Source organism: Theropithecus gelada, chromosome 14 (assembly GCF_003255815.1).
Source record: "Theropithecus gelada isolate Dixy chromosome 14, Tgel_1.0, whole genome shotgun sequence".
Taxonomy (NCBI): Eukaryota; Metazoa; Chordata; class Mammalia; order Primates; family Cercopithecidae; genus Theropithecus; species Theropithecus gelada.
In genome coordinates this window covers 115,175,368-115,194,841 of record NC_037682.1, presented here as the reverse complement: position 1 = coordinate 115,194,841, position 19,474 = coordinate 115,175,368, and the positions used below count along the sequence as shown (strand labels likewise).

At 44.7% G+C, this 19,474-nt stretch overlaps 1 protein-coding gene across 3 annotated transcripts; it reads left to right on the top strand.

Annotated features, from left to right (window-relative positions):
* Positions 1 to 1,015: 1,015 nt before the first annotated feature.
* Positions 1,016 to 18,524, top strand: ZNF202 (zinc finger protein 202). Of its 3 annotated transcripts, none has more exons than XM_025358374.1 (9): positions 1,016 to 1,150; positions 2,157 to 2,276; positions 2,498 to 2,573; positions 11,599 to 12,097; positions 12,759 to 12,969; positions 13,360 to 13,448; positions 14,291 to 14,420; positions 14,955 to 15,074; positions 15,870 to 18,524. In XM_025358374.1, the coding sequence occupies exons 4-9, from the start codon at positions 11,696 to 11,698 to the stop codon at positions 16,862 to 16,864; spliced, it is 1,947 nt and encodes a 648-aa protein (XP_025214159.1). In that variant the 5' UTR covers positions 1,016 to 1,150; positions 2,157 to 2,276; positions 2,498 to 2,573; positions 11,599 to 11,695; the 3' UTR covers positions 16,865 to 18,524. The 3 variants fall into 3 exon arrangements, with proteins under 3 accessions (XP_025214159.1, XP_025214158.1, XP_025214157.1); XM_025358372.1 differs by having other exon boundaries at positions 1,025 to 1,150; positions 2,458 to 2,573; XM_025358373.1 differs by lacking the exons at positions 2,157 to 2,276; positions 2,498 to 2,573.
* The last annotated feature ends 950 nt before the right edge of the window (positions 18,525 to 19,474 follow it).

Genomic DNA, 19,474 nt, shown 5'->3' with positions numbered 1-19,474 from the left:
CTAGGGCAAACCTGCTTCCCCTTCTATTCAAAGTCACCCCTCTGCTCATTGAGATAAATGCATATCTGACAGCCTCCTTTGGAAGGGCTAATCAGAAACTCAAAAGAATGCAACTATTTGTCTCGTATCTACTTATGATCTGGAAGCCCCCCTCCCCGCTTGGAGTTGTCCTGCCTTCTGGGTTCACACCTATTAGTTCTGTTTCGCTAATACACTCCCACTTCACAAAAAGTAACTAATCCTTTGGTTCAAACCCAGTAAACAGATCCCAGCAACGTGTCCCATGAAAACGAGGTGGCACATGGCACGTGGAGAGTGGTGACTTACAGGGTAAAAGGGACGAGAGCAAAGGAAAATGTCAGGTATGGGCAGAAAGGTCCCCAAAAGACAAAAACGAACAAGTGAGATCAGGGAAGACAGCCTGAAAGTAAAGAAATACGAAGCAACACTCAAAGGGAAAGAAAGAGCAGTGATACCGTAACTATTCTCTTTCTGAGCTTCTGATGTTCCATTCAGTTCATGGGCAATGTATCATTTAGTCCTCAGAGTAAACGGTATTATTATGCCCATTTTCTATGATGCACAATAGGGTTCAAAGATGGAGTGATTCGGCCGAGGCCCTGCTGCTGATGGTGAATGCAAGAGCCAGTATTCAAACCTAACGCTGCCCTTTTCTACCATGCTGCAGCGGACAATGCAAAGAAAAAAAATATCAAGAAAAACACGTAGAGGTATCCAAATGAAAACAAACACACAAAAGATTAAAAACAGAAAAGAAAAAAGAAAACCCTTGCAGAAGGTATGCGTGTAAATGAAAGGCCCAAGATGTTAATTCATTCGCTGCAGAGTGGAGTTGGGGGCCGCGGACGGAAGCTGTGGGGTCCGAGGCTTCTTCGCACTGGGTGCTCTGGGAGCACGGAGCCGCAGCCCGCGGAGGGCGCATAGAGAGGACCAAACCTCCCACAGCCTAGAAAGGCTCCAGCGCGGCAAGAAGGCGGGGCGAGCGATCGCTTCCGGTTCCGGACGCAAAGGCCCCACGTGTTCCGACCCGCTAGGCCCCGCGCGGCTCGGATCCGGCGGCGCTATTTCGGTCGGGAGTGGGTGGGAGAGAAGCCGGGGCAGGGGAGGAGCCGCTGGAGCTGTCGGAGCCGTGAGTCCTGAGTGGGCTGGGCCGGGCCGGGCTGGACCGGGCCGGACCAGATCGGGCAGAGCCGGGCAGGGCGGGGAGGAGGGGGAGGGACCGGAGACCCCGCCCCCCAGAGCTTGGGGAAATCGCCGTGTCCTGGGGAAGGGGTGGCGGCGGTGTACTGAGGGGGCCGAGACGTTGTGGTCTCTGTGTTTCCTGGTGGCCGGAGCCAGTGTCTCCGAGGACATGGATGGCGCTCCTGGCTTCCTTTCCTTTCCAGCCACCGCCCTCTGCCCCCTCCTGGGGCCTGCAGAAATGTAGTTAGTCCGTACCTCGTACCTCCTAACGCTTCCGCGCCAACTGTCCCCCCGGAACCGCGGGAGGAGTGGTCTAGGCCCCTTTATTTTCCGCAGCCTTTTCTCACCCCTCGTCATATTGCTTAAGATCGTCTCCGCGCGCTCCTTGCCCCGGCGAGCCCCATCTCCTTACACCACTAAGCCCCTCTCAGCCCCCAGCACACACTCAGATACATTCAACCATGATCTTATCACCTGTGATGATAGTAGTCCTTGGCGTCCATTTGGCCAGTGGCTTTTCAGCTGCCACTGTGACAGACCCTGAGCTTCCCCTCAAGCCAGTAACTGCTGTCTCCTCTTGCAACTTTCCTCTCCTCCCACTCCTAACAGCCAGTTTTGGCACCTCTTCTCAGCACCAGCGTTACTTTTAGCAGGGGTATACCTACTTCTTGAGTGTCTTGACTAAAAGTTTGTTAGTTTGTGTGCCATGGATAGGCTGCGTGCCTTCAAAAAGGTGTCAGTCTAATTTTTATTTTTCTAAACAATGAATGTTCTCATCTAGGCCCTTTGATAATCCTGTCTGCCTTGGGATCTGTACTGACCTCCCCAGAGGGAGACTCTTAGACCCAGCCTTTCTTAGACAACCTTGGTCCTGGGGAGCAGTGCCACATCCCAGGCTCTCACTTAGAGACTGGGCTTAGAACTGTTGCTTTTTCTCTATCCACGCTCTGCAGGTGACACCCAGGGCAGCTACACTCAGAAGTCACAAGGAATGCTAGTGGAGCCCCTCATCCCTCCCAGCTTCTCTTCCAAGCTGCCCGGTGGGGCTTGATCCAGGAAGCTACTTCAGAAAGGTTGTGGGATAGCCATGGGAGGTTTGTTGGTGGGAAGCGTGTGAATGCGGAGCAGTCTTGGATAACTTTTTGCTGTTACTATCTAGCATAAGAGGGTGGGCAGGGTTGGAGAGAGGACAGGAATTATTCCTCCTGGGACCAGACACCTGGGATTCATAATCTTTCACCCTTTCTCCTCCAGCTATACCCTTTTTGTACTCTGTGTATATACTATATTGCAGTAGACAATCATTCCAAGGGTACAACAAGGTTTACTACAATGTGAGGGACTCAGCCATTGCAAATTGTACAGATGAGGTAAGTTAAAGGTTTACATTTTTTTCCCCAGTAAATTTGGCACAGATTTAAAAAGTGAAACAGTTCTAGACCCCTTGCTTTTCTTGTTCTCTCACCAGCAAACCCTTTAATTTGGCCAGCAATGGCTTTCTGCATGAACGCCAGATTCACTTCATTTGCTAGGTGGTGGTTCTCAAACTTACTATAAGCACCTGAAGGGCTTGTTAAACACATATTGCTGGGACCCAGCCCTAGAGTTTCTGGTAATAGGTCTGTGCTAGGGCTTGAGAATTTGCACTTCCAACAAGGCTCAGGTACTGATGCTGCAGATCTGGGTTCTTCACTTTGAGAACAACTACCTTTTGGCCAAATGTGATACATATTGCAGTAGGTTGGGGTTCAGAATACCTTTGAGTACTTCTGTGTTAGAAACTAGTAATCCGATCTTTTGTGGATAATCACTTAGGTCTGAATATTTTGTTCGCAAAATTAAGAAAGCGTACCTAAACAAATGCTATATGCCAACTTTGAGGTGAAGTATTGATGAGTTCTTCCCCTTGATTTTCTTAATTCTCTTGATAGGGACCTCACATTTTGATCGTATATATTACATCGGGATTCTGGGCTGTTGCTGTGAATTCCTAGTATTGCTAAAATCCTGCTATTTCTTAACTACCTCTTAAGTTCCTCAAGGTCGGAGCTTCTGCTTTTTTTAATCTTTCTCTGCCCAGTACCTTGAATAGTGTGGGACACATAATTGACGCTCAGTAGATATTTCTGTATTGAACTCCATCCCTTGTCCTCCTCCCTTCTTGATGTTTTTCTCCACTGACCTTATGCTACACAGTAAAGCAGGGCATGATTATGCCACCTGATTACCCCCAAGAGATTGGAATCAATGCTAATGCCAAATTCCTATAGCTATCCCTGTGAATGGTTTATTACCCCGGAGCCCTGACACCTGCTGATTTCTGAATTTTCAGTGCTTCTGTAATATGTACAAGTTGGGGGAGGAAAAATAGAAAGCGTAATAAAACTCAACATGCAGTTATTGAACACCTTTTCTACCAAGGGCTTGACAAAGTGGTAGGCGCTGGGAATATAAAAATGACTAAGGAGACCCTTGCTCTCAAGGCCAGGGCTCACAATGGGAGACAGACATTAAGCCATGCTCACGCAAGAATGGCTTCTGGGATTCCTCCTTTGGATCATGATTTAGTCTTCAGTGGAAACCTGGTGCTCCTCAGCTTCTCTGGTTCAACAGGCAGGGATCACATCCCTTATCGTCTCCTCAAAGTTAACGGAGCCTTGAGGAAAGCCAGAAGGAAGTCATCTAGACGTAGAACAGGGGATATCCACACAGGGTGTGTTAATGACAAAGCTAAAAACATAGTAAATGACTTTTGAATTTACTGCCGTTATGAATTATCTATAGCAACACCTCAGGTCAGCTCTGTTGTATATGTTATTTCCAATTAAATGATGGTTACTCTGACTATCTGATTGGCATTGATCATGTTCATTGTAGGAATTGCATACATCTAGTTTAACTCTGGCTGTCAAATGAGAGCACTTGCTCTCATGAGGATTGGTGTCAGGTTTGATGTCCCCTCCTTTTCCTGCTTCAGGTTAATTTGTGATGTTCTGTTTTAAACTGAGGCATGTAGCGTGACCTGCTTTATTTAGGCCAGTAACTGCTTTGGGGTAGTTTTCCTGAAGGTTAAAAAGCCTAGCTTCATGATGGAGGTTAACCAACATGACCATGATGGACAGGTATATAAATCTGACCTCCTAAAAGTCTGTATTTGAGGCTGAGTGCAGTGGCTCATACCTGTAATCCTAACACTTTGGGAGGCCAAAGCCGGCAGATCACTTGAGCCCAGGTATTTGAGACCAGCCTGGACAACATGGCAAGACCCTGTCTCTACAAAAAATTTAAAAATTAGCTGGGTGTGGCAGCATGTGCTGTAGTCCCAGATGCTCAGGAGGCTGGGGTGGGAGGATGGCCTGAACCTGGGAGGCAGAGATTGCAGTGAGTTGTGATCTTGCCACTGCACTCCAGTCGTAGCAACAGAATAAAACCCTATCTCAAAACTTTAAAATCTTTATTTGGCCCCTAGCTGTCTTCAACTCTTGAATAAATCTCTCTCAGTGTCCTAGGCTGATACATTATGGCCCAGATATTCAACAGAGATAGTGTATATCCTTGTTCCTCTCAAAACTCCTCCTCATCAGCATCAAAAAGCTGGTTCAGTTTTCTACCTTTAGATAAAGAATCAAACCAAGATTCAACATGAGCTGCTGTGACTTGTCCAAAATGACACCTCTTTACAACGAAGAGCAGGGGACAGAACACAGGTTACCCTCCCCCGAAGGCAGCTATCTACTGTCTAACATTGCCTCCTAGGCCTGCCATATATAAACATCAAAAACATTTTAGTTAAGAATAAAGTGAATTGTACAATTTTTATTTTTCATTTTTGTGTTTACATTTACTGTCAATGACATGTTTATTCCCACCTAATATCTTGAGGCTAACCACAAAATCTGCAGCATTTCCAGGCAGAAGATACTTGTGTCTTAGCGTCCGCTGACTTCCCTGTACCACCTACTACATACTTGACCTCTTTTTCTTTCTTCCTGTCTTCCCTTTCTCTATACCTTATTCTCTTTCTTTGGAACCTATTGTAACAAGTTTTGAGCCATTTCTCCCCTCGCTACTCAAATATCACTTTTATGAAGGGGGAAAAAAAAACTTAGGTGGCAAAAATATATTACAAAAACAGTTTTAAACATGGTCTGAAGCATACTGGTCATGTGTTAGAAGGCCAAAAGCCAGGGAATTCACTCCCTTTCATTCATTGTGCCATCTAGGTTAAGTTTTCATAGGTCTTCTTGGTACACTGAGTTTGCCTCAGATTGTCTCCTGCCAGTTACAGGGAGTGGAGAGGGTTTTGTTATATTGGTAATTAGAAGCATTGCTGATATGGTCTTTGGTGGGAGAATGTGTGTTTAAAGTTCCTTCTCATCTGTATTCCAACACTTTCATTTAATCCTACTTCATAAAGTGCCTCCAAAGCAAGGATTGTTTTTTTGGTTTAGCGTGGTTTCTTTGATATAACAATAGACAGATCAAGATTTTCCTTATGCCATCTATTTTTTTGTAATTATGATGAAGTAAAGAACTGTTTACTTGTTTATCATTTAAATCTTGCCTTCTTCCCAGAAGGATTTCAAATAGCTTGAAGGAAAATGAATAAAATATATTGAGCACCTACCCTATGCCAGACTCTATGCTGAAGGATTTCTATAGGTTATTTCATTTACTCCTTAAAACAACCACATGAGATAGGTAGTATTAGTCGCATTTTTGGAGCTAAGACTGAGGCTTAGGGAAATTGTGTTACAAGGCTAATGAGCGAGGTCAGGGATTCAAACCCAGTGTTCCAAGGTCCTTAACCGTTACGTGGAAAGCTCAGATAAGCGCTTGTGTATAGGACAATTAAGAATAAAAGAATATCTCCATTAGAAGGATTGTACTGGGCTAATCTTTTGTTTTAAAGAATAGCAGCAGCATTGGAAAAGAGCGGTTAACAGTTTTTATTAGTCAATGTCTATTCTAGAACACTGAGAGGAGCGGTTGACAGGCCCTGGTTAGCCCCAGCAAGTAGCCATATTAAAATTCCCACATTATAGGCCTGCATTAAGGTGTAAAATAAGAATGGGGACTGGAAGGGATATAAATATCTGCTAAATATAATAATTTCAGTTCTAATCACTGTTTTCTTCTGAAGATTATTTTCCAGTAAATAGGAAGATCACTGTCTCTCCTTTAGGTTGACAGTATGTGACTACAGACTTTGTCATTTAAGGTCCAGAAAGATCACCCTAGCTAGTAGCATTTTAAGGTACAGAACTCGATATTTCATTGCCTGTGGTTTTCTGTTCTCGTAAGAGAATTGACCGTGGGTCTTCACTGCCACGTGATACCTTCAGATAAGGGGCAGAGACAGCTGGCCTGAGGAGTGTATGAAGGTCTTACCTTCATAGCTCCTCTCCAATCTTGTGCATCCTAGGAACACTCAAGACACTAGGTTGTATCTTTGCAGATATTGTTTCAGTGTCTTCTGGAACCAAGTCTCTTAATCCTGGCCTGGTTTCATATTCTCTCTATTCTTGTTATAGTTTTTATCTTACTCTGGAACTCTTCCAAGGACAGAAATTGAAGAAAGGTATTAGAATAGCAAAGGCAACAAATTGCAAGGTATACTTGTGGCATAGCACATCCCATTAATTATAGAATAAAAACGCAACATCTGTTTTCTGCCTCTAATATTAATACTTGACATTTGCACAACACATTTTAGTTCATGAAGCTCACATCTCAGATAATCACTGAGTTAGGAGACTGGTTATCTGCAGAGGGCTTTATCCTTTACAAGGGCTCTTGTGTATGTTACTTCATGAAACCCTCAGGGAAGCTCCAGCTTCTTGAGGATCAGGGGCTGGGATGTACATCTTTGGATACCCCAGTTTGGTGCTGTGCACAGCACTGCTGTATCTCCTTCATTTCCCATCTCTTACCCCACCAAGACTCCTTCCTTCATTCCTTCGATTGCTGATCTGTTTTCCTTCGTCTTCCTAGGCTGCCAAAGTAAATGCAAAACAAGCAACAGAAATCTCAGCTTGTGATTTCTGAAGGGCGGTTTTAAATGGCCAGTTTGGTGTGGCACTGTTATATATTCTTTTTTCTTCGGAGAGCAACGCCCTCTGAGAGAGCAGGAACTCTTCTGTCAATGCATACGTTGTAGGATCCATACTGTGGAATCTCTTGTACCTTGTGCTGCATGAAAACAATGAGGATTCCAAGTCTACTTCACTGGACATCGGTTCTCAAATTTTTAAGATACTAGAAGTCCTTTCATTAAGCCAAAAGACCCTAGGTATTAATTCTGTCTTCCAGGGATAGGAGTTGGGGTGAGGGTTGGAAAGCTTTATCTGGATAAATAATCAGTATTGTAGTTCCATTTATTTCATGTCTGATTTTGTGCTTATTAAAATTGATTTGAATCCTCAATGGAAAATGATTTTTTTTTCAAATGCCCAGTGTTGTGTGACTTGCATTTGGATTATTCCTGGTGCAACCTGAAGATTTCTTGTGATGAGTTGTGGTTCTATCACCTTGGGAACCACTAAGAGAATTCTTACAATCCAAACAATAAATGTTTTTTTCCCTGTGTATGCCTTTATCCAGCACACAGTTTGCTAGACTTGTGGATGAATATGGGTTAATATGACATGGTATCTATCCTTCTGGAAACAGACTTTTAAAACCTTACTAAGCATTCTCTGCATTCATCAAATATGAAGTGAGGGCCTGGTGCATGCCAAGCATCGAGCTGGGCACAGCATGTCCCTGCCCTCAGAGCTTTACAGTCCAGTGAGTTCAACAGAAGATGAAAAATTTTGATGACACAAAAAATAAACACATGTGCATGCTATGATGGGGGAGATACAAGTTCCTGTGGAAGCATCATCTGGGAGGACCAGGGAAGGCATCTTGGAAAAACTGAGATCTGAAAGATGGGTAGAGTTAACCACATGAAGAGAGTGGAGAAGGGTACTTCAGACAGGGTGAACAGCATCAGGAAAGCCCAGGGAGGGTATAGAAAAGAAAGAACAGTAATTCAAGCAGTGGCTTTCAATGGGAGTGGCAGTCATGGAAGGAAAGAGAGGTAGCAGGGACCAGGTTTTGAAGGGCTTTGAGTATCACATTTTAAGAAGTTTAAATTTTAACCTAAGGTCACTGGGAAGCCATTGGCAGATTTTGTATGTTAGGAAGTTCACCACTTACCTACTTGGAGTATTGCAGGTGAAGCTAATGTGGATGGGCCTCCTGCCCATTATTAAATCCTGTTCCTGTCTGCCCCTGCTGTCTCTCCCTCTCTCTCTCTGTCTCACAAAAGCTAAAGGAAAGCATATAGGTTCCAGAAGGAAAAAGAAATAACCACTAGAAGAATAAGTATAAGCTGACTTCACTAAGGCCCAGTGAGATTCCAAACCAAAATAAGGTTTCTAGGGTTTGAGCTTTTAATACTGGTACTGCAACAGGGAGACAGGACTTGGGGAGCTGACGCTGTGTGAAAGTTACAGAACTGAGCAGCCTGCAAACCTGGACCTTTGAACATCTTCCCACTGACCCAGGAAAAGCACAAGGAAGTAGGTTCTCCAGAGCCTTGGGTAGGCCAAACATTACTTGAAGGCATCGGTCTAAATAATACACAAAAACGTTATTCAGGAACACTCTGGGAAATTAACATAAAAACTGATTTGGCCAGGCACCGTGGCTCAGCCTGTGGTAACAGTGCTTTGGGAGGCCAAGGTTGGAAAATCACTTGAGGCCAGGAGTTCCAGGCTGTAGTGAGCTATGATTGCACTGCTGCCCTCCAGCCTGGGCAACAGAGGGAGAGTCTTTAAAAAGCAAATTGTCCAAGATCATTGAAACCATTAACACTTAGGAAAAAACAAATGAAATTACATTCAAAGGGCTCACATTTAAATCCAGGGCTCTCAGGACTCCGAAAGTAAAAAGATGGGCATAAAATAAAAAATTACAAGCCACTTGAGAAAAAAGTAAATCACCATAAGGTAGAGACAGCAGAGGAAAAATTGCACATGAAAATCAAGGAATTAGGGAGCTATCCAAAATAGACTATGAAAGTATGTTGCAAGTGATTGAGGATAATGAAACAAAAAAGTCATAAGAGTATGAATTAAAAGGGTTTTGAGAAAGAATGAAGATAATATGGTCATTGACTATAAACTCATTTGATGGGCAACAACAGATGAGACACAGCTGTTAAGAGTGGATCAATAACCTTGAATGTGGATGTGAGGCAATTGTAGTACAGCACAAAAAAGATTGAGAAATGAAGGAGCCCTTAAACTGCTTGTGGACACTGGTCTGGAGGGGGACAGGATGAAGAAAACCAGTCATGGAGGTTGAACTAAGTCATTTCTCCAATGTGTCAGTGCCTGTTATGAGCCAGTGCTGTTGAGGAGCAGAGGATATTGTAATTTTTTTTAAAGTTCCTATTAATACCTTCTAGTAGGTCATAATGGCTCAACCGGGGGAATGGCAGTAAAGATGAAGAGATGGATTCAAAAGACATTCTTTAGAAGGTGGAATTAACAGGATATGGTGAATAATAATAAGATAGTAAAAGCATAATGGAGGAAACAATGGTTCTTCCTGTTACAATAGGAAGAGCTTTGGAGTAGAGTTTTATTCATTTTACATGCATTTATTGTGCACTTTATTATAGGTATTGGAGATTGATGGAAAATGCTTCCTGACTTCAAAGAGTTTCACAGGAAAGATAAGCAAGCGATGGCTATGTAATATGACCGATACTGGGATAGAGAGGTGCCCAGGTCACTATGGGAGGACTTAGGTGATTTCTAACCATGTCTAAGAGTAGGGGAAATGGGATCAAAGAAAGCATCTCAGAAGACATGAAGCCTGAGCTTATGTCTTGAAAAATTTAAAGTTTAACCTAAGCAAGGATAAAGAATCAGAAGAAACAGCATGTTCAAAAGCTAAAGAACATGGGACTCGTGTGCTTTGCATGTACATACGTGTATGTGTGATGTCTGAAAGGATTGGAGAGGAGGGCGAAGAGAATAACAAGATGAACATCAACTTAATGTAGAATGCTTTGAAGTTTGTGTTTCACTTAACAAGACAGCAGGGAGTGATGGAAGGATCTTAGATAGGAAAGGGACATGAGCACATTTGCCAGTAGCGCTCGTACTGGTCATAGTGGGAATGTGAAGGTGACAAATCTGGAGGCAGGTAGCTCACATTTGGAGGCAGTTGCAGTCATCCAGATGAGAAGTGAGAGGGACCCAAGCTGTAAATCATGGGAATAAAGAAGACAAGACCCGTTAAAAAGAAAGAACACACCATGTAGCGTGGAAAGGGGAAGGGTGGAGGGTAGTCTGTGCAGAAGGAACAACCTTCAAAAAGACATGGAGGGCTGAAAAGTCACCCTGTTGTAGGAAGATCAGCAATACATTTTTTATAACCAGATAACCAGGCAATACAGGGAAAAGGTAGGATCTGAAGTTTGAAAAATAGCTTGGGGGCTAATTGTAAAGAGCTTCGTGTCATTCCCAGGATTTTGGAACTGATTTTACTAACATTAAAAAGGTTTTGTTTTAAAATATTGAGTAATATAGTTGGAACCATAATTTAGGAAGATAACCGCTGGTGCCATCACTCTTCTAAGCAAAGGTAGTAATACATTTAATCCTTATAGTAAATTTATTAGATGAAAACCATTATTATCTCCCTTGTATAGACAGAGAAACCAGCATAAGGAGAATGAGAACTTGCCTATGGTCTCACTCTGGAAATACCTAGTAAGCGATAGAGCCAGGATTCAAACACAGGTAGCTTGACTCCAGAACTTTCGCTCATAACCTTACACACCTCCCTCATGGTTGGTGTTTCTCAACCATGGATACACTTTCGAACTGCATGTAGCATCTCTAAACATACAGTTACCTGGATTGACTGAATCAGAGTGTGTGAAAAATGTGTGATACTGTGTTTTGCAAAACCTCCACAGGTAATTCTGTTGCACTTTGCTCATAGTTGAGTACTGCAGGGATCTCAGGAAGTTAGAGCAGTAGTCCAGGCAGCAGATGATGAAGGCTGAAACTAAAGCGGTCTGTAGGCAGGAAGAGGAGGGAGCCGATTTGGAGTCTTGAGAGATGGAATTGGCAGTGCTCATGAAGTGGAAATGCAGTATTTTCTCTTGGAGTATGAACCTTGCCTAGGAAGGGGGATAGAGGACCACACCTTTAGTCGTGGATTGTCCTCTCCCAACTGGATGTGTTGATTTATGGTTATGGAAGTTGGGGAAAAGAGGATTTAACCATTTGAAGAAGTTTGTATAGGGGATTATGATTGAACTCAGACTGTTGTCCTTGTGTATAGTTTCATGCTTATACTCTTGTTTGTCTTTACTTCTCTATCCAGGGCCCTTGGCAGAAAATCCTCACTGTGTCCAGGCTGAGGCTGGGGTCTAATGACAGTGTGAGCTCTAGATGGTGTGAGACCACCCCAAAGCCAAGAAATGGCTACAGCCGTGGAACCAGAGGACCAGGATCTTTGGGAAGAAGAGGGAATTCTGATGGTGAAACTGGAAGATGATTTCACCTGTAGGCCAGAGTCTGTCTTACAGAGGGATGACCCAGTGCTGGAGACCTCCCACCAGAACTTCCGGCGCTTCCGCTATCAGGAAGCCGCAAGCCCTAGAGAAGCTCTCATCAGACTCCGAGAACTTTGTCACCAGTGGCTGAGACCAGAGAGGCGGACAAAGGAGCAGATTCTAGAGCTGCTTGTACTGGAACAATTTCTTACCGTCCTGCCCGGAGAACTACAGAGCTGGGTGCGGGGCCAACGGCCAGAAAGTGGCGAGGAGGCGGTGACGCTGGTGGAGGGTTTGCAGAAACAACCCAGGAGACCAAGGCGGTGGGTGAGGAGGGGGAGTCCTGATCTGTGTGATGTGGAGGGGGACTATTTGCTGGAAGGCTGGATTTGGGGGAGGGCTTGCAGGATCCCCATAAATTATTAGTGGGCTCTGCCCTCGGGTTGCTCATAGATCCATGAGCCCCACGGATTAGGGGGATGTGTGTGTATGAATGTGACTTTCTGGATTTTGGAACACCTGTGGAGGGACCGTCTGAGGGGTCTCAGCCACTAAAGGGTCATGGCTTTGGTTTTCCCTTCTTTGAATGTTGAGCCTTGGGTTCCTGGAGAGAAGAATTTTGTGACTTCCTCAAAGGTTCTCATAGATCCCCAGTCACAGATCCCCCTTCCTGGCTGGTCAGCTAGGGAAGCAGGCAGCAAGGAGAGCTACAGGTGGGACAGGTGGAGATGGGAAGGAGCCTTGGGTGACGGGTTCCGAAGCTGGGGGTGGTGAGAGAGCATTGCAGGCCTGCGCATCCCGTGCCTCGTTCTGGGGAGGATAAGCTTCAGCTCCTCCTTGCCTGCTGCGTTGGGACTGGAGTTTCCCCTCCTTGTCTGGGTCCCTCTGGGAGTGTTTTCTCTAGACATCTTCTCCTAAAATAAGCTCCCATGACAACCAAGAACTTCCTCCTGACTCCATGGTGACTGGAAGTTGGAATTATTCCCAGGTGACTGTCCATGTTCACGGCCAGGAAGTCCTGTCAGAGGAGACGGTGCATTTAGAAGCGGAGCCTGAGTCACCTAGTGAGCCACAGGATCCTGTGCAAAGCTCGACCCCCCGGCAGTCTCCTGAGGAAACCACACAGAGCCCAGATCGGGGGGCACCGGCAGAGCAGCGTCCACAGCAGGAAGAGGAGCTCCAGTCCCTGCAGGAGAGCGGTGGGAAGCCTCAGCAGAAAGGGGGGATTGTGGCTTCTGCACAGGCAGGCAAGGAGGGGGATGTTTCTCCTGTACCAGGAGAGCTGGGTAGACTGCATGGAAAGAAATCACAGAATCCAGGATGTCAAGAGGAGACAGAACCACCAGCTAGAGTCCCCTAAAAACACGGCCAAGCTTAGATAGCAGATTGTTGCTTGTTCTCTTGGCATTCTGATGGTCTTATAGGTGATGGGTGTGGGATATGGGAGCTACCCTTAGGCCTGTGTCTTGGTTCCCATAATAAGAAGGATAGGGCCACCTTCTTACCAAAGATGGTGGGGGATGCCTAGATTTTTGTCCATTATTGGGGCACGCTGCATATTACTGATCTTCGCCGCCTTTTCTTCGTAGAGGTCCCAGTGCCCCAGGAGCCAGACCTTCCCGCAGAGAGGAGCTCTGGAGACTCAGAGATGGTTGCTCTTCTTACTGCTCTATCACAGGTGTGCCCTGATTACCTCTGTGCCACAGAGAGTTTGTTTGAAGAACCACTGGGCATTAGCCATACTAAACAGGCGAAGCAGGATACACATTTACACTCTTGCCAGTTTTAAGCTCACAGTTCTGCAGATGCCTGGAAGGGGAGGAGAAAGGGGAGGAGATAATGAGATAAATTATCATACCCTCTATTGGATCCATAGGCGCCAACGCCTGTTTATTTGCCATTGACTAGAAAAGCTAACAAAATGAGATTATTTTGTAACACTCCAGTACAGCTTCGAAGTTGTCAAATGAGGGTTTTTTAGTTTTTTGTAAGTATGACAGACTGTACTGCTGAGACATTTAGCAAGTATTCACCATGATCAAAGCCCTGAAACTAAGCCGTGTGGCTGGAGGAAAAGAAATAGAATTCATGTATGGTTTTAGATTGTAATCTAACTGAGGAAAAAAGTCTTGTTTTGGCTATAGAGTGTAGAAACTATTGAAAGTGATTAGAGTCGTTGAGGAAAATTGACTAGAAAAGATACATTTTGCAGAAATGTATGTAGCATTAAAGTGTCAAGTAGGGATGATGATTTTTAAGACCGTTCCTAAATTTTAAACAGCACCTTAAAGAAGAAGAACATAAGCTGGTCCTCAGGGAAAGTGATGGCGTTGGAGGGGGCAGGGCCAGTGCAGAACGCTAGGGGACACATAGCTCCCCTGAGAATGAGTTTAAGCAGCCCGCCACTTGAGCTCCTTTCATCTCCTAGATGGAGTCTTCCTATTGTGTGACTTTCAACAGGTACAAAATGCGAGGCTACCTGTAGCGTCACATTTTGATGAAATCCTTATGTGGTTTCAGGGACTGGTAACGTTCAAGGATGTGGCCGTATGCTTTTCCCAGGACCAGTGGAGTGATCTGGACCCAACACAGAAAGAGTTCTATGGAGAATATGTCTTGGAAGAAGATTGTGGAATTGTAGTCTCTCTGTGTAAGGAATTTCAAGTATTCTAGAGTATTCTAAGCCCAGAGATCTTTTTCCTGCTGGAAATTTTGGGGGATCTTAGACCTTAGATTGTATGCAGTGAACTTCTCTTATGCCCTCCCCACCAATAAAATTGAGGGATTAGGTGCAAAATATGGTGTCCTTTCAAGTAAAAGATAAATGTTTGGAAATGGAAACCTCTAATAGGGAAACAAACTTGTAATATTACAGCTTTAGTGCAGAAATATTTGAAGTAAGCACATGAGTGTTAAAACAAGAGTTGGAGATAATCTTTCTCGAGTATGGGAAAAGAGGATAAGGTGTACAACGGTGTAATTATTGAGTTGCAGGTGAAAACCACAAGAAAGACAAGAGATATGCAGTCCTTGGTTAAAAGTACACAAACTAAAGAGATGAAAGTTTTCATGACCTGAGCTGGCTATGTATTTGCTCCACAACCTACCAAATAGAAAAGGTCCACTCTTAACACAGGGAATTGTTGAGCCAATCGTGATATCCTATTTTCCCTCTCTTGAGCAGCATTTCCAATCCCCAGACCTGATGAGATCTCCCAGGTTAGAGAGGAAGAGCCTTGGGTCCCAGATATCCAAGAGCCTCAAGAGACTCAAGAGCCAGAAATCCTGAGTTTTACCTACACAGGTGAGGAATGACAAAAAGGGTCTTACCCACCCTGAGCCGGCAGTTCCTCTAGGCAGTGCTTCTCTCTCTCTGTAGGGCCCCGCTCTCATCAGTTCTTCTAACATGTCAGCCAGTACTGCTTTCTCCTTCTGATAGCCATTTCTTCTGTCATTTCCCTCCTCTTTTCTCCTCCCATCATATGTCTGATAGCAATGTAATACAAAAGGGTGAAAGAGAAATGCTAACTTTTGGAATTGCAAATAAACCATTTACTGTACAATTCCCTTAAACCCTCAATTCTCAGTCTCTGCATTTACAAAATGAAGATTATATTTCTGCATACCAAGGTTTGTTGATAGCATAACAATATGAGAAAGTGCTTGGCACAGGACAGGCATTCCATTGAGTCTTGCTGTCTCAAACCCCTTTTTAAAAATGTCCCCGGGCCGGGCGCGGTGGCTCAAGCCTGTAATCCCAGCACTTTGGGAGGCCGAGACAGGCGGATCACGAGGTCAGGAGATCGAGACCATCCTGGCTAACACGGTGAAACCCCGTCTGTACTAAAAAATACAAAAAAATTAGCCGGGCGAGGTGGCGGGCGCCTGTAGTCCCAGCTACTCGGGAGGCTGAGGCAGGAGAATGGCATGAACCCGGGAGGCGGAGCTTGCAGTGAGCTGAGATCCGGCCACTGCACTCCAGCCTGGGCGGCAGAGCTAGACTTCGTCTCAAAAAAAAAAAAAAAAAAAATGTCCCCGTTGTGTAGAAGGCATTGTTGCCACTACAATGACCCCTTTTTTCCTCTCACCCTTTCTACAGGAGATAGGAGTAAAGATGAGGAAGAGTGTCCGGAGCAGGAAGATCTGAGTTTGGAGGATATACACAGGCCTATTTTGGGAGAACCAGAAATTCACCAGACTCCAGATTGGGAAATAGTCTTCGAGGACAATCTAGGTGGACTTAATGAAAGACGATTTGGTACAAATATTTCTCAAGTGAATAGTTTTGTGAACCTTCGGGAAACTACGCCCATCCAGCCCCTGTTAGGGAGGCATCATGACTGTTCTGTGTGTGGAAAGAGCTTCACTTGTAACTCCCATCTTGTTAGACACCTGAGGACTCACACGGGAGAGAAACCCTATAAATGCATGGAGTGTGGAAAAAGTTACACACGAAGCTCACATCTTGCCAGGCACCAAAAGGTTCATAAGATGAACGCGCCTTATAAATACCCCCTAAACCGGAAGAATTTGGAAGAGACCTCCCCTTTGACCCAGGCCGAGAGAACTCCATCTGTGGAGAAGCCCTATAGATGTGATGATTGTGGAAAGCACTTCCGCTGGACTTCAGACCTTGTCAGGCATCAGAGGACACATACAGGAGAAAAACCCTTCTTTTGTACTATTTGTGGCAAAAGCTTCAGCCAGAAATCTGTGTTAACAACACACCAAAGAATCCACCTGGGAGGCAAACCCTACTTGTGTGGAGAGTGTGGCGAGGACTTCAGTGAACACAGGCGGTACCTGGCGCACCGGAAGACGCACGCTGCCGAAGAGCTCTACCTCTGCAGCGAGTGCGGGCGCTGCTTCACCCACAGCGCAGCGTTCGCCAAGCACTTGAGAGGACATGCCTCAGTGAGGCCCTGCCGATGCAACGAATGTGGGAAGAGCTTCAGTCGCAGGGACCACCTCGTCAGGCATCAGAGAACACACACTGGGGAGAAACCATTCACGTGCCCTACCTGTGGAAAAAGCTTCAGCAGAGGATATCACTTAATTAGACATCAGAGGACCCACTCAGAAAAGACCTCCTAGCTAGGTCCCCATGTGAGGAGATCTGCTTTCAGCCCTCATCTAAGGGAGGTGAGGAATAGGAAAAGCCCTCTTGTCAGCCTGGGAAGACCTTTTCGAGGGAGTCTCCCTGACCTGCCCAGATCTGACATCACCTCTTCCTGCAACTAAATACAGGCCTGGGCAGAACCTCTCCGTCGTCTTCTACACCTTGAGGGGATGTTTCATCCAAAGTACAACCTGAATTGAGGCTTCTCCTTCACTGGAGTGCGCCTGCCTCTACCTCATGGGTATAAAGTAGGAGAATTAAGAGACTTAAGAGGTTGTGGTTACTGTATCGTCCAAAAAATAGGCTGTTACATATCCTAAAGACTGCTCAACAGCTTCAGGTTGAAAGTGGCCAAGGACAGCCCCTTAGGTTTGGGAAGGGACCAGCCTGAAGGATTCTGTCTTTAGTGGGGTCAAATCTTAAAGCACACAGCTCTGAACTCAAGACAGGAGATTTGCGTCCTGATGGCTTTGCCACATGTTCACAGGATAACTGTATAAATCCCTCGCTGTCTGATTCACTTCTTACCATGCACTTTCCTTTGATGCTGAGGAGAAATGGAAGTGGGCGAAAAATCTCAAGGCTGCTTCATGTGGACCTTGTCAAGCTGCTCCCTCCCCCAATGTCAAATTTTGTTATCAGGTGCCAAACTGCTAGAAAGGAGGGCCTAGTCAGAAGCCTCTTTCCATACGAGTTCTGGTTTTGTTTTTAATATTTTTTTCTATTAAAATACTCATGCATTTAACCTTCCCATTATTCAGCCAGTCTCTTGGTTTCGTCCCTAGCACTTCTACTGCAAGTGAGGTGGTAGCGTTTGAGTACTTATTGAGTAAAGCATATTCAGTCGTAATGAAATCATTCACATTTCCTCATATGCACAAGCCCACCAACCCCTTCACACCCCCATCACGGGGCAGTGTGAGTAAGGGGATTTGGGAACAGTGTCAAGTTACAAAGGCACTGTAACAATTACAGAATCATGATTGCCATGGGCCACTTTATTTACATGAAGACAACTGGAAAACGGCTAAGACCAAATTATGGAAAATAAGAAAAAGCTGTTGCTGGCAAGACCATCAAAACTATTCTCCTGACACCCTGTTCCCATCATCCCTGACTGAGTACTCTGACATCACGGAAAGTGTTGAACCTGGGACCCCGAGGAATTCACCAGGAGTAAATGGCTTTCGTGTATTTGTGTTGTTTGCTTTTTCTTCCGTGATTTTATGTTCCTATAACTAAGAACTAAAAAGTAGCATCTCATAATGGCCCAAGGATCTCTGTTGCGGTTAAAGGTTCCTTGGAGATGAGGCTGAATAATTGTGAACCTCACCTGCTCTGATTGTGGGAGTGGCAAGAACTGGGGAGACATCCTGCTTAAGTGGAGCACAGGGTGTGGGGTTAAAGCATGAGAGGGAGAGTCTTCTGTGCCTGGTTTCTTCTCCTCTATCTCATAATGCATTATGGGCCAGAGGAATAGGGGAGGGTTAATAAGACTCCAATCCTAATGGCCCAACAGGGAAATTCTCATTTTGGTCAATGATTCTGATGGACTGGTTTGGTTTTAATACCAGGCAACCGTTGTCCTTCTGGAAATATATATATGAAATAAATAAAGGTAACACTTGCAGCCAAGTTCCCTGGTTTCTGGGACTTCCCATCTTACCTGTTCCTTTTTCCAGGGCTTCAGTGTCCTGACACTTCTGAGGGTGATTCATACTCAAATCTGGGAGTACAGAGTATTTTTCCATGAGGAAAGGAAGGCTTGGGATGATTAGCAGAGCCCAGGGAAATAGATGCACTCTGAGTTAAGAACCAAGCCTGGAGTTTGCAGAAGATACTGTCCTAATATGCAGGCATTTCTAAACTATGTATCTAAGCCTAAGCATAGCTTATCCTGGGTGAAATGTCACAGCCACAAAAGATAATTTCTCCTGGCTCATACTTAACCATTTATAAAGGTTGATAAAATACTGGCAGTGACAGAACAAATTGACTTTTTAATTTTCTTTTTTATCTGCATTATTCCAATAAATGAGAATCTGTCAGAGTTCTACACGAGGGAAAGCTTGAGAGCCTGGTCCAGTTTGTTGGAACGTCAAATAGTCCTATTGCTGATCTCCCTGCAGAGTTTCATAGGCTGACACAAAATCTCTGGTCCCTTCTGTAAATTACTGAGTTTTTTGAGGTTCTTGGAGGGACATGTTGTCTCCCAAATCGGAACAATCAGAACCACAGTTTGCAGCAGCAGGAAAGAAGCAGTGCAGCTGAGCCTGAGCAGGGAGGTTGGAGCACAGGGTGTGTATTCAGAGGGGTCCTCTCTAGTATCTTGTGAGCAGTAGAATTCTAGCATCCTTGAATACTATACTAAGTAAGTTTCTGAGGGAGAAAACGGTGGGATTTTTAAGATATTATTTGGAGGAAGTTAATAAGCTACTTAGTTAATGGAATTGCCAGGTTGTTGGAAATGTGCTAATGAAGTATGACATTAAAAATGATAATATAAGGATACTTGACCAGATAATTTAGGAATAACCAAGAAATATTTAACCTCTTCACCACAGTCCCAACAGAAATAAATGCCC